Source organism: Carica papaya, chromosome 1, assembly GCF_054855325.1.
Source record: "Carica papaya isolate Zhongbai chromosome 1, ASM5485532v1, whole genome shotgun sequence".
Taxonomy (NCBI): Eukaryota; Viridiplantae; Streptophyta; class Magnoliopsida; order Brassicales; family Caricaceae; genus Carica; species Carica papaya.
Genome location: NC_142309.1, coordinates 20,866,941 through 20,880,326, shown reverse-complemented (window position 1 = coordinate 20,880,326; position 13,386 = coordinate 20,866,941). Strand labels below are relative to the sequence as shown.

General features: G+C 34.0%; 2 protein-coding genes across 4 annotated transcripts; both read left to right on the top strand.

Annotated features, from left to right (window-relative positions):
• The first annotated feature begins 494 nt into the window (after positions 1 to 494).
• SAT32 (interferon-related developmental regulator family protein / IFRD protein family) lies at positions 495 to 5,602 on the top strand. Of its 2 annotated transcripts, none has more exons than XM_022033953.2 (13): positions 495 to 638; positions 996 to 1,161; positions 1,407 to 1,487; positions 2,183 to 2,265; positions 2,352 to 2,467; positions 2,598 to 2,708; positions 2,902 to 3,011; positions 3,193 to 3,505; positions 3,591 to 3,668; positions 3,741 to 3,791; positions 3,946 to 4,017; positions 4,513 to 4,590; positions 5,350 to 5,602. In XM_022033953.2, exons 1-13 carry the CDS (start codon positions 629 to 631, stop codon positions 5,398 to 5,400), a joined length of 1,320 nt encoding a protein of 439 aa, XP_021889645.1. In that variant the 5' UTR covers positions 495 to 628; the 3' UTR covers positions 5,401 to 5,602. The 2 variants fall into 2 exon arrangements, with proteins under 2 accessions (XP_021889645.1, XP_021889644.1); XM_022033952.2 differs by having other exon boundaries at positions 3,928 to 4,017.
• A 3,601-nt stretch (positions 5,603 to 9,203) lies between these two features.
• Positions 9,204 to 11,379, top strand: LOC148270433 (uncharacterized). 2 transcript variants are annotated; one of them, XR_015819996.1, is made up of 2 exons: positions 9,204 to 9,544; positions 9,953 to 11,379. XR_015819996.1 is itself a non-coding variant. In XM_088221400.1 (2 exons), the coding sequence occupies exons 1-2, from the start codon at positions 9,263 to 9,265 to the stop codon at positions 10,045 to 10,047; spliced, it is 381 nt and encodes a 126-aa protein (XP_088077526.1). In that variant the 5' UTR covers positions 9,204 to 9,262; the 3' UTR covers positions 10,048 to 11,371. The 2 variants fall into 2 exon arrangements, 1 of the variants encoding a protein (XP_088077526.1); XM_088221400.1 differs by having other exon boundaries at positions 9,204 to 9,548; positions 9,953 to 11,371.
• Positions 11,380 to 13,386: the final 2,007 nt, after the last annotated feature.

The following is a 13,386-nucleotide window of genomic DNA, read 5'->3' as shown; positions in this document are numbered from 1 at the left end:
ACGGCACCAGAAATAGCAAATCCACACGTGTCCAACTGTTGTTCACATGTGCCTAATCACCCACGCCCTCGTGTGTGTATCTCAAAGAGCCATCTGGTTGCCCGGACTCATCAAAACGGTGCGCATAATATGTGAGAATATATCGACGGTCTACAAACCGCCACGTAATAAGATACACTAGAAACCTAGCTGCACCGCGCCACACCCCCCTACCGAATATTCTATACCACCCAAATGGAATAGTTCGTCCCCATTATAAACTTTTCTATTTTCCTGTTGCCGATTAGAAAAAGGAACCCTCAAGAGACCTGTAGTTTATAAGAGGCTCGCTCGCTCTCTCTCTCTCTCTCTCTCTCTCTCTCTCTCCCTTTTTCTTCGGGGGTTTGGATTCGGAATCTATACTCTTTAAAAACCTTACAGAATTCATTTTAATGGATACATTGTCTTTTGATTCAATCTTATTCTTGTTGTTCTTTCGGCGATCTTTGATATTGATTCGGTTTTGTTTGGTCCATTTCTTGTTCTCAAAATCTTCGCGCTGTTTTCAGTTTTTTAGTCAACGTTGACGTAATTTGACAATTGAAGGAGAGAGGAGTAATTTGACGATTGAAGGAGGGAGCCGCCTAACATGGGGAAGCGTGAGCTTTCTTTCTCTTCTGTATTAGTACGCTGATTCTAGGATTTCTAGGGTTTTCTGTTTTCTTTTGTTAAATTTAATTATGCCAGTTCTGCGTTTAGTTTAATTTTCTGTGCAGTTAGACGAATATTCTTTCTGATCTTTGATTTCTTGTTTGATCTTGTTAGCGATGCCTTTAATTTTCTTGAGTTTGAATTTTAGCTTCAATACGACGTAATTTACCTGAATTTCTGCTGAATGTTAAGGCTCAGTTTGCGACATGGAAATGAATTTTCTATACAACATATACGGTTATGCATATAGAAATAATTGGACTCATGCGGAACGCGAGTTGAAGTTTTTGTTAAAAAAATGACAGGTAGTTCTCAACGTAGGAGTGCTGCGATGTTGGATAGTGAGGATGACAATAGTAGTGTGAGTTCGTGTACAAGTATGCGTTCTGATAATGTATTGGCTACTGAAGAAGTTCAACTGGATAAGGATACTTTACTGGATCAGGCTGTTGATGCTTTATACGAGAAAAGGTAATTTACTTTCAGTTTAGAACTTCTGATAAATGATTGGTTCTCTATAACCTTTAAAATGTTGGTAATATGAATGGGATTTAATGGGGAGATTATCAGCTGTTAAGTTAATAATATGGCTGGATGTTTGTGATATTCCTGGTGTTTGCATTTTTACTGGCAGTCTGCTCAATGATTGTTCCCTGTGCTGTGACTCGGGAATTGCCTAATTGATTTTCTTTTTCCACTTGCTTTTGTGGATGAAGGGCTTCTACAAGGGAGAAAGCTTTGTCATTTATCATCGAGGCTTTCAGCAACAATGTGCAACATCAGTTTGTGGAGAAGAAGTAAGTGCCTAGTTTGTTGTGTTGTCTTGGTTCTATTTATTCTCTCTGGTCATTTATAAACTTTTTTGAGAAGTATTAGAAAGCTGGAGAACTTTTAAAAAGGTCTTTTACGAGAAACTATGAGTTTCCAAGAATCTACATCAGATTTAAGGGTTTAAGTAATTTCACATGGGAAGGAGGCCAAGTCACATTGCTAAGTGTTATTTTTAACGATTGTCTTAAAGTTAAGTAGTAGTTATTGAATCTGTGAGTTTACCTTTGAGATTTATGTGATCAATTTGCTATTCAAAAACGCTAGTCTGTTGAGAATAAGATATGCAGAGAGAGATATTCTTCAGTAATTTAATTGGGTTCTTTCTTGATGAGCCCAAGCACTTAATCTGAATTGGTCATGAAGGAGGGAAAAAACAGAGACATTCTGGTTTTTCTTATCTGATTTTTAGTTTACAATCACCTAAAACTACATCTGGGGCTTTGGAACATATCAGATGTTTTCTTGCAAAAATGGCAGGTGTGCTGAATCATATGCCAAGTCATACTTAGATCTGTTATGTGCCTACAGTGGGAATTGAGAATCAAAAGTATTGCAGAAAATGTGAAGTTTATGGCATTTTTTCCATTTCCTGGATGCGCAGAGTGCAAAAAATGTTGGTTTTGCATATGTTCTGATTCTTGTATTTTGTTATGCTCTGTAGATTTGCTACTTTACTCCATCAATGCCTGAATTCCATCAAACGGGGATCTAGCACTGAGATATCTTTAGCATCTCATGCCATTGGTTAGTATACAATTTTTCCTAACCTTCTTTACCATTTAAATTTTAATTGGCAATCCGATATATAATTTGATAATTTCTTTTTGTAGGATTGTTGGCTTTGACTGTCGGTCCTGGGGACAATGCCCATGAAATATTGGAAGAATCAGTTACTCCTATTACCCAATCGCTTAAATCTGGGTCTGAGTCCTCAAAGATAGCATCAGTATGTATTAGGGTTAGGAAAACGCTTATTAGTTTTGGAGTTATAAGTTACCGTCCATTATGTTGAACTAATGGTCAAGGTTAGTGCGATTGATCTCTTCTTCCATCAAAGTTTTGGTTTTCTATTGCAGTTACTGGAGTGTTTGGCTATCATCACATTTGTTGGTGCCAATGATCCTGAGGAAACAGAAAAATCAATTCAGATTATATGGCAACTAGTTCATCCCAAACAGGGTTCTAATGTATGTACCTGTGTTGATTTATATTATCAAAAGCTTATTTTGGTTTGTGGGTTAATTAGGTCATGCAACTGATATGTTGATTTTCTTTTTAATGTTTGAGCTCCTTCACAGTAACCTGATTCATAAATGCTTAATGTACATGTTTTCTTTGTTTTTTCAATAAGAACCTTCATATCTGATTTATTTCATCTAGGTTGTTCCTGTCAAACGTTCAGCGGCAGTTATAACAGCATTAGTGTCTTCTTGGGCATTTTTGCTGACGACCATGGATGAATGGATGCTGAGCCCCAAAAATTGGCGAGAGTAAGTAAATATTTTAACTGTATTTTGTGCTTTTTGTGTCATTTCCGATGTGTAACTGGTCTTCTTTTTTTACAAAAAAAGGAATCACCTAGCTTAAGTTAATAAGATGGTTTTTCTGTGGCACTTGGTGGGAGGAATGTGAACAGTGAAATATGGTTGTAACTTATGGTTCTAAATACAGGTCAATTTCATATTTTATTAGTCTTTTGGAAAAGGATGACCGATCTGTACGTATTGCTGCTGGTGAAGCGTTGGTCCTGATCTTTGAGATATGTAGTCTGGAGAAGTTATCTGCTCAAGATAAAGGTTCTAATGATGGTTCAAGTCCAGAAAGAAATAAATCTCAGGAAGGATGGATGCATATACAAGGGCTTAAGACGAAATTTCTTAATCAAGTTAGATACCTCTCTACAGAGGCTGGTGGTAGAGGTTCTACTAAGAAAGATCTTAACAGCCAGCGGAATCTATTTAAGGATATTTTGGAGTTTCTTGAGGTATCTTCTATAGTTCTATTTATGTAATTGCATCTGCCGATCCCTGGCCTTTGGATGCTGACATCAGTCAACTTTGAATAACTAGGATGGCTATAGTCCTGAAACCTCAATGAAGATCGGTGGAGAATCATTGTCCACATCGACATGGTCGCAAATGATACAGGTTCATATTCTTTCTACTGTTACTCATTTGGCTAGGCTTTCAAAACTCCCTCTGATTTGATTTTTTTGACAGCTGAACTTCCTGAAGCGTTTTCTTGGTGGCGGATTTGTTAACCACATGCAGGTTGGTGATCTTGCTTGATTCTTAATCTCCCTTTCTTTTGAGTGAGGTTTTATTTATATGAACTGCTGCTTGGGTTTATATATTTTTTTGCTTTCAAAATGATTTATTGGTTTTTTCTCTAAATTTGTTTAATTAGGAAAATGAATACCTTCAGGATGTTTTGGGGTTCACTTCAAAGCGAAAGAATATTCCTGGTGCTGAACATCGATTGTCTAGTACTGAAAAGGTATCTTCCTATTATTCTATGAAAACATGATTTCTCTTGCCCACAGCTCATGTTCTTTTTGAATGTGTGTATATGTGCATTCATATGCTCTGCCGAATCCTTTTTTTCCTTAGTCTGGAACCTGAGATCTATCTATTACGTGTCCTACCCTATCAATTTTTTTATTCTTCAATGCGGCTTCTAACCTTTGGAGAGGTACTTTCTGGATCACATATGAGTTGATTGCTTATGTGCCTATACCTTTGTGTCCGGAGGGTACTGTATGGGGTCAATTCTGACAAGCTCCATACACACCCAACACTCCAAAAGGACATAAAAGAATTTCAGAAATATCCATTCATCTCAAAAAAATAGAAAGAGCTCTTGAAGTAAAAATCTAGTTGGTCAGGATGTTTAAATCATTGTGTTACATTTCATCTTGCTTCTCATTTCTTGATTTTCCTTCAAGCTTTCTTGTCTCTGAACAAGATCGGTTTTCCTATTTGTGTATTGCAGAGGATGCTTCGATCATCAAATTCATGCCTCAACAAGGCAAGAACTCAGTTGCTGAATAAGCAGCGGATGTTAGTACAGGTAGTTTCTATCACCATTAATACTCGAGAACTAAGAAAAAGTGAATATTTGAACTCTCTCTTGATCTCTTATCCTATTTTTGATGTCTCTCTCTCTCTCCCCCCCCCCCCCCCCCCCCCCACCCCTCCTCATGCATGCATGCACATGTTTGTGTATTCCATCAATGGTTTCCTCTAACTTTTTTTTATGTATACCATTTTCAAAAGATTGGGCTCAATATGGAGCCTTATTTCAAATTTTGGTACAAAAATTTTGGATTGACTGATAAGCAAAGACTATTTTATTTTAATCAACTTGCCTTATCCTAATTGCCCATGTGAGGTTGAGGTATTCATTATCATAAAAGTGGCATAGGCTTGATTTTTTGAGGTGATCCTATGTGCCTTGGAGCCGTTATAGGTTGCATTAAATTTTTAGCATTTCATAGTGATATAGGGACCTTTTGTAATAATCACTCAACATTCTATATGGAATGAGATAACTATGCTAATTTATTAGTCGTGATGTCTCCTATTCATTTACTTATCTGCGGAGTCAGGAAACCAACTCCCAAAGAAAAATGGCCTATAGGGTAAGACAGTTCAGGTGACTGTTTGTCATGGTTTGTCAAAGCCTAAAGTGGCTGTTCTTGTGCCCAGATAGTGGTTTTTAGCCCAAGCAGAGAAATGCTTATTAACTAGCTTCAAAATATTCATTTTTATCAAACAGTAAAGTACTAGTTTAGTATTAATTCATATGTCATTTTTCTTTGTTCTTCAGGGTAGAAATGCTGGTCACTTCGCAGTCAATATGAATGACGAGGAGCTATAGAGATGATGTACTGATTGTGTCTCCCCAGCTTCTTCATGTATTAAAATTGTATGGGATTAAATAGGAATCATTTTGTCAAACATAGATTGTCGATGGAAACATTGAAATGGAAGGTTGTTAAAAACTTAGTAATTAAATTTGTTAGTGTTCTTTGTGCTTACCAAAAGCACCTGATAATAAATTTCTGAGAATTTTATCAAAAGCTGCTTCTAGTTTGACATTCTACTATATTCATTTAAATTTAGTAAGCTACATAAGTTTACATTTGAGAAAAAAATGTCAGAATTTTTACCAAAATGACGGTAAGTGTGCCAGAAGGCTCTTCTCCTTGATCCTTCTTTGCTGTATTGTGTTGCAAATGATAGGAAAGGGAAGGCAGTTGATTTGGGGCACCAGCCTTAATTTCTTTACTTTCAAGTGTACCTCAACTCTTAATTGATTAGCGCTCTCATCTCATTTAAATATGGTTGTCAACTTCCAATATAGTCTTGTTTTGCTTGCATATTTGCTGTGAAGTACTTTTCATTTTTCTTCTTCGTAGTGTCATAACTTGATTACAGTTTTTCTTTTTACTAACAGCATATAACAGGCAAGTTGAATTTAGGTTGCTCAATGAAATAGGTGACTAACTACTACATTAGTTCGCTATTAGTTGGTACTAACTACATAAACCGCATTGAAATGGGTATGATTACCATATTTGTTATACTCCGTTTAAGAGCACATGTATTATATGTATATGTTAATAAAAAAGTATCTCTATCTCATTATGTGAGATATATATATATATATATATATATATGAGTGTGTTTGTGTGTGTGCTTATACGCTAAAAGGAGCAGACTAGCTAGCGAGAAGGCAAACTTGGACCAATTGATGACAACAATACAAATCTGTTGCCAGCGAAGGGCCCATGAATCATATATATCATATACTATATAGATACTGATAATCAAGCATGGGGATGAGGCATTCTAGTCTCTCCTTATCTTCGTTGATTGATTATTTTTCATGTCACAACATTATATTACCCGATGAGATTGAAAAATTTTGATTTTTGATGTTTGAATCGATTTGAAATTAAAAAAGTAAGACCAAATATATATTTAATCGAAATGAGAGAACCAAAGATACAATTTAGCAGAAATTGAAATGGATGGGTTGCATATTATGCAGGCACTTCTGGCACTTATCTCTGGGGTATTACGATAATTATATAATATAACTATATTAGCATGACTTGTCATTATTTTATCAAAAAGAAGATTAGAAAGATATTTCAGAAAGAAAGAAAAAAAGAACATGCATATATGTATGTAATGTATTTATATATACTAATCATTCGGAATTTCCAGGCCAGCTACCCATGCAACACGCACTGCCTAACTCTCAATTCTCTTCTCTTTTCTTTCCCAATATAACTCGACGTTTAACCAACCACTGTCCCGATTTACCTTTATACCTTTCCTCTTTCTTTTTCTTTTTTTTTGCCCTTTCGAAACGGGTTCTGCAGAGCCTCCATATATATATATATATATGTACACACAAATGCACATGTATATTATATATAAAAAAAATCAGAAAATAAATCCCTGCCCCCGCCCAATAAAAAGAAAAAATAAAGCAAGGTTACGTCAGTTTGACATGTAAAACATGGAGTTTATATATGTGTATGTATAGTATAGTATAGGGTACAAATGAACTTAAGATGGACACGGCAGAGACATGCTTCAGTATCATTGCTTAAGTTTGATTAAATAAAGATGACGAATTGTTGTTGGACTTTTTTGAGTTGGGCTGGCTCCATGAGGACCTGCCATACGAGTTGCCATGCACAGGCGTGAAAACTAAAATCTCCTTTTCAGACATGTGGATCCATGTATGCAATTTATTATTGCAACCTAATTAGGTTGGCCATGCATATGCATGACCAATATATATCACCTTAATTATTTGATATATATATATATATATATATCAGCAATTTATTTCCCAAATGTTATTAGTACGCTCTTTTTTAGAATTTCTTTTTTTTTTTTATTTTGGTACCGTGCTCCCGTCAACTTATTAATTTGAATCCATATTATGATATATTTCATTGATGTACACGTTAAATAAGTTCAATATTTATTTTTTACTGAAATTTTAGATAAAAAGTTCATATTAATATTTAATTTTTTTTATTATTTCTCTTAAATTTATTTTTATTTCTCTTCTTTAACGATAATGGTACATATTTTCCATTTTTTTCCGGATTTATTTTGAAATAATTAGAGGCCAAAAAGACTTCCATAGAAAACATAAATTATTCTCTGGGGAAGTAACAAGAAGCTCTTATAGACATAGACAGGAATTAATTGTATGCAGAAAAAACTTAATCTCTACCAGAAACTATATACCTACCTACATAAACATATATATATATATATATGGATCCTGAATGGGAGGATTTTGTATGGGGATTTATAATTATGGGCGCATTATCTAACTAGAGAAAAATCTATAGAAGACAGTGTGTGTGTGTGTGTATATGTACGTATGTATAGAAAGTGGGCGCAAAAGATTGGGTTGTTGTTGATGAAAGAGGTAACAAGATTGTCCCTGGATTGTTTACATGAAACAGTGGTGGATTGTTGATATATAAGTATATACTTATACATATGATAGTTGAATTATGTAATGTAACTTTTTTGGAGAAGAAAGAACTTAAACCTGTTTGATCTGCCTGGTCTCCATGTTTGCCTTTTCCCACGCCCACTTTCATCCTATCTACAGTCCCATATGCTTTGTTGCATGCCTAACGAGCAGATTCTTAAAGGACCACACATGCGCTGGTATATATATATATATATATATTTATGCATCAGCTGCTCGAAGAACCACTTAATTAAGTTAACACAATTTCTGCTTGATTATATATATGTATGTATATATAATTGTCAATAAATAAGATATCAAAAGAGACTATTTGATTTTTGTATATCTAATGATATACAAAAAAATAAATAAAATAAAATAAAATTAGAGAGAGATCAAAGTTAATTAATTTTTATATTTAAGATATAGAAGTTGTTGTATGCTCTAAAAATAAATTGGCCCCATAGATATAATTTTTATATTTTATAAAAATAATATTCTAATAAAAATTTATTAAAAGTAATAATGCTTAACGTTAAAAGGAAAAAAAAAAAAAGAAAAGAAATGAGAAGTAATTGTTAATTCATAATTATTTTGGAAAAGAGAAATGGGTGAGGTCCAACAAACTTGGGCTTTAGGGGCCCAACATCAGCCCGGCCTATCCAATCAAAAACAAAAAACTGTGGGCCCCATGTTCCCTATTTATTCATAATGTAATAATAGCTAGTGGGAAAACTAAACAAATTGTCAACCCCCTTTTTTTTTTTTTGGAAATAAAAAGAAGAAAACAAATTATCAACCTTAGGATTGTATGAACAAATATATATATATATATACTTTATTTGGTGCATTGCATATAAAATGAATTTAAGGAGTATGTTACATGTTCATATCAAAGAAATATAATCAATCAAACATAATATTAAGATTTAAATACAATTATTTTTCAATTTTAAAACCCTGCAAAAAATTTCTTGATAATTTTAGAGTTTTGCTCGTACAATCCTAATTTTTAGAAGTTTCAAAATAATATTGAGGTAAATATTTATTTAAAAATTTAATATAAATAAACTTTTTAAAAAATGTTCAGACTGACAGAAATAAAGCACGTGCTTAAATGAGGCAAAATTAACATTACTTTCCTTTTGCCTGTAGAGGTAAAAATGATCAGATTGATGCTTTTGAGAAAGAGAGAGAAGTGAGAAAAAATAGAAAACGATAAAAAATGGAAGACGACTACTCTTTACTTCTCTGTCAAGAAGAAGAATCTTGTTTAGAAGAAAAATCGGAAGCCATCGAAGAAAATGTCTTTACTGGTAACTTAAACAATCACGGTACTCCTACATTGAATGACCATGTCGGCTGTGACGACAAGGACGTCGATGAAGAGTATATTGAGAAGTTGTTTCGCAAAGAGACGAGTTTTGATTTCAACCGGACTCAGTCTTTGTTTCTTGCTAAATCACTGAAACCTGCAAGATTGGAAGCCATTGCCTGGATTCTCAGAGTCGGTAGTTTTATTTTTCTTGTTGGTTTTCTCTGTTTCTTTCAGTTTATACTTACAAGTCATGATATGGGTTTAATGATGCTCATGTTTAGGGTTTTTGCATATTGTCAAACACAAAATAGTGAAGTCTTTGGATTTCGTTTTCAAACGGCTTATTGATTGATTTATTTTCTCTGCCGGCTTGTATTTTCCTATCTTGATAAGGGTTTAATACGATCTCTCGTTTGGCTTTCAACATTGTCAAACACAGACTAGGGAAGTGTTTAGATTTCAGTGTCAAACAGCTTATTTGTCAATAATTTATTTCGATCGATTCCTTTCAAAGAAGTCAATTAATGTAAGTTCCTTAACAGCTTTTCCTTTTCTTCAACTTTCTCGGGATTGATCACTTCGTGCTTCTTTTTATAGATAGAATCATCGCGGACGATCCGGTTACTATCAGTTACATGTCTCACCTTGGCAAAAAAGGAGGAGGTCAGGCTTCCATCCATCGTAGATTTTGATTACAGACTCAATCGCGAAGGAATTAAAAAAATGGAGCTTCTGTTCCTGGAAACATTGGAATAGAGAATGCTTTCAGTCACTCCATTTTCCTTTCTCCATAACTTCATATCCAAGATGTGTAAAGATTCTTCTTCAACTAGCAGTGTTGTTTCCAGGGCTGATCAACTAATCCTAAATATAATGCGATGTTCAACTTAAATCTAATGTTCTCTCTATTTTTTTTACGTGGTGTTAGGACAAATTTAGTTACCTGTCTGCTTCAATCAAAGAGAATTGGAAATCAAGTTTTCTTTGTGTGCTTTTATAGAGATAAATCTAATCGAATACAGACCATCTGCAATAGCTGCAGCTGCAACAATGGTGGCACTGGTGGAGGATAGATTATCAATAGAAGAATTGGGGAGTAAGATGCATCCCATTCCTTATTCTGGCTTTCTTGACATTGTGAGTTCTTTCTTACTTTCCTATTCGGTTTATCTATTTTACAAGAGCATATTTCTCATTATGTTTCTAAATAATTTTCTTTAGGCAAAAGTTTTTGTTGGGTTTTCTCAAACAGGAACAAGTATTTGCATGCTATAATCTAATGCAGAGACTAGAAATGGAGACCAATACACCTGAAGTTTTTTGTAGTGATAATAATAATTCTGTGGTGCCTTCAAGAAATACTGTAAGCAGAAGGAGAACCAGAAGAAGATTGACATTCAACAACAATCTGCAAAATGAGAAGAGACTCACGTAGGGGGGAAAAAAGATTTATTTTTTTAATTAATTTTTTAATGAATGAACAGTGAAAGATAGTAGAAAACATGAAGGGAAAAGAAAGAAGCATATAATATAGAAAACATGACTTAATTTGGATTGAGATTTGGATCCCTAACGCCAACAAAAGAGGCCAGAAAAGAGATGTTCAAAGCTGGCTCATTTTTTTTCTTTGAGCTTCCGCTCTTCTTGATTCATTTTTCATTATTTCAATTTGTATTTCTTGAGATTTTTGGCTCTTGATTTTTAATGTCTTAACTTTTGATGGGTTGTATCAGAGTTGGTTGCAGGGCATAAGAAAAAAAGATGGGGAAATGTGATTGGAATTCTTTGAATTTTTTGGGGGGTTTATATGTGATTTAAAGATGAGAATCTGTTTGTGTAACTTTTGGTTGTTGAGTTTTTTGTATGGGAATTCTTATGTTGAGCGGAGTATACTCTGATGGCTATGGCTAATACATTTTTTTCTATTTTCTTTTGTATTGGACTTATTTCTCTCATTTCAACTCAACTGATTTATAATGTTTTGACATTTGTTTAGTGATTCCAACAATATTTCATAACCCATGTATTATTATTATTATTATTATTATTAGGCCAAACAGTGCGAATCGACATACAAAATGCTCTGGGCACGATTCAAATTTTAACACGCAGACAATTCAATTGTTATCCAAATTCTAGTTTAAATTATATTTAGTGATGTAAAAGAAACCCACAAATGTATTTAAATATTTTTCTTTAATATCTTTCAATCAAGACATACCCATATTTTGATTATTATTGATTGTTATTTTAGATATATTGTTATAATAAATGATAATTAGTCAAATTTTATAGGTATAAATATATCTAAATAAGGCAATAAATTTGTCCCAAATCTCATAATCTATCCGGCATCCCTCGCATACCGGTAATTAAAACACAACAAAGATTCCATTGAATTGGTGGATACTGTTATTTCATCATGACAAGACTGGCATGCATAGCTGCTACATATATGTGCACAAAATAAAAATTTGGGGGAACAAAAAGTGAAATGTAAATGGCACTTTACGTGAGTTGTATATAATATCGACAGTTTACACATGAGTTAACTTGACATGAGATAAAAGTAAATCGAAGCAAAAGGCAATCGTTTTCTTTAGTGACTGTACCTGTGCGGTCAAAACTCCACAATTACAATCTGGACGAGGACAGTACAAGTGACCACTGCCAAAAACACGCAGTTCTTCAATATGCTTCTGAAGACATTTATCTTTTCCGTATCTCTGGAGCTGATCTCGTCGAAAACCTAATGAAGAGAACAGCATTTTAGTTAGTAAATAATGAGTTAATTCTTACATGGAGTTAACGTATTTGCATTGAACTGCTGTTACATAGATGAAGATATCCAATTAACCATGCATGCACATCACTTTTCTGTGTTGACTGCAATATACATCTGAAGAATATTGATGCTAAAATTATCATCAATTTTTATTTTTTCTGTTTGAGATTATCATCAACTTGAACTATTGATAGTCTCTTCTCCGACTCCAGCCTTGTTGCAGCTGCAGCTATTGCAGATGGTCTGTGTTCCATTAGATTTATCTCTACAAAAACACACCAAAAGGAAAACTTAAATTCCAATTATCTTTGATTGGACCGGAGAGCTAATTACTTAGTCCAAACACCACGTTAAAAAAATAGAGAAAACAGTAGACTTAAGTTGGACCTCGCATTATATTTAAGATTAGTTTATTAGTTCTGGAAACAACACTGCTGGATGAAGAAGAATCTTTACACATCTTGAAGATGAAGTAACGTAGAAAGGAAAATGGAGTCACTGAAAGCATTCTCAATTCCAATGTTTCTAGTAACAGAAGCTCCATTTTTTCAATTCCTTGGCGATTGAGTAATCTACAATTTATGGAAGCTTGACCTCGACCATTTTTGCAGCCAAGGTGAGACAGGTAACTGATAGCAACTGGATCGTGTGTGATGATTCTATGTGTACAAAAACCACGTAAATAAAAATAGGTTTGAGGAGTAGGATGGCTATAGTCCTGAAACGTCAATGAAGATTGGTGGAGAATCATTGTCCACGTGCAAATGATACAGGTTCATATTCTTTCTACCGTTTCTTACTTATTTGGCTGGGTTTTCAAAGCTCTACTCTGATTTGACTGGCGATCTTGCATGATTCTTAATATCCTTTTCTTTTGAGTGAGGTTCTATTTCTTTACATGAACTGCTGCTTAAGCTTATATTTTTTTTTTTTGCTTTCAAAGTTTTTCTCTAAATTTGTTTAAACAGGAAAATGAATACCTTGAGGATGTTTTGGGGTTCACTTGAATTGCTTAGAATTTTATCAAAAGCTGCTTTTTAGTATGACATTCTGCTATATGAGTTTACTTATACGAAAAATATGTCACACTTATTACCAAAATGACAGTAAGTATGCCAGAAGTCTCTTCTCCTTGATCCTTCGTTTGCCGAATTGCATTGCAGATGATACCAAAAACATTTAACAAACTATATATGTTTATGTATCTATCCATAAGTTATTTCAATGGTCTCAGCCCTCGCAAGCA

Excerpts from the sequence above, each read along its gene's own strand:
- SAT32 (XM_022033952.2), top strand. Across the intron at positions 2,709-2,901 it reads ATCCCAAACAGGGTTCTAAT|GTTGTTCCTGTCAAACGTTC; the intron begins GTATGTACCTGT and ends TATTTCATCTAG. Across the intron at positions 4,018-4,512 it reads GATTGTCTAGTACTGAAAAG|AGGATGCTTCGATCATCAAA; the intron begins GTATCTTCCTAT and ends TGTGTATTGCAG.
- LOC148270433 (XM_088221400.1), top strand. The coding sequence starts at position 9,263 with ATGGAAGACGACTACTCTTTACTTCTCTGTCAAGAAGAAGAATCTTGT. Across the intron at positions 9,549-9,952 it reads TGCCTGGATTCTCAGAGTCG|ATAGAATCATCGCGGACGAT; the intron begins GTAGTTTTATTT and ends TTCTTTTTATAG.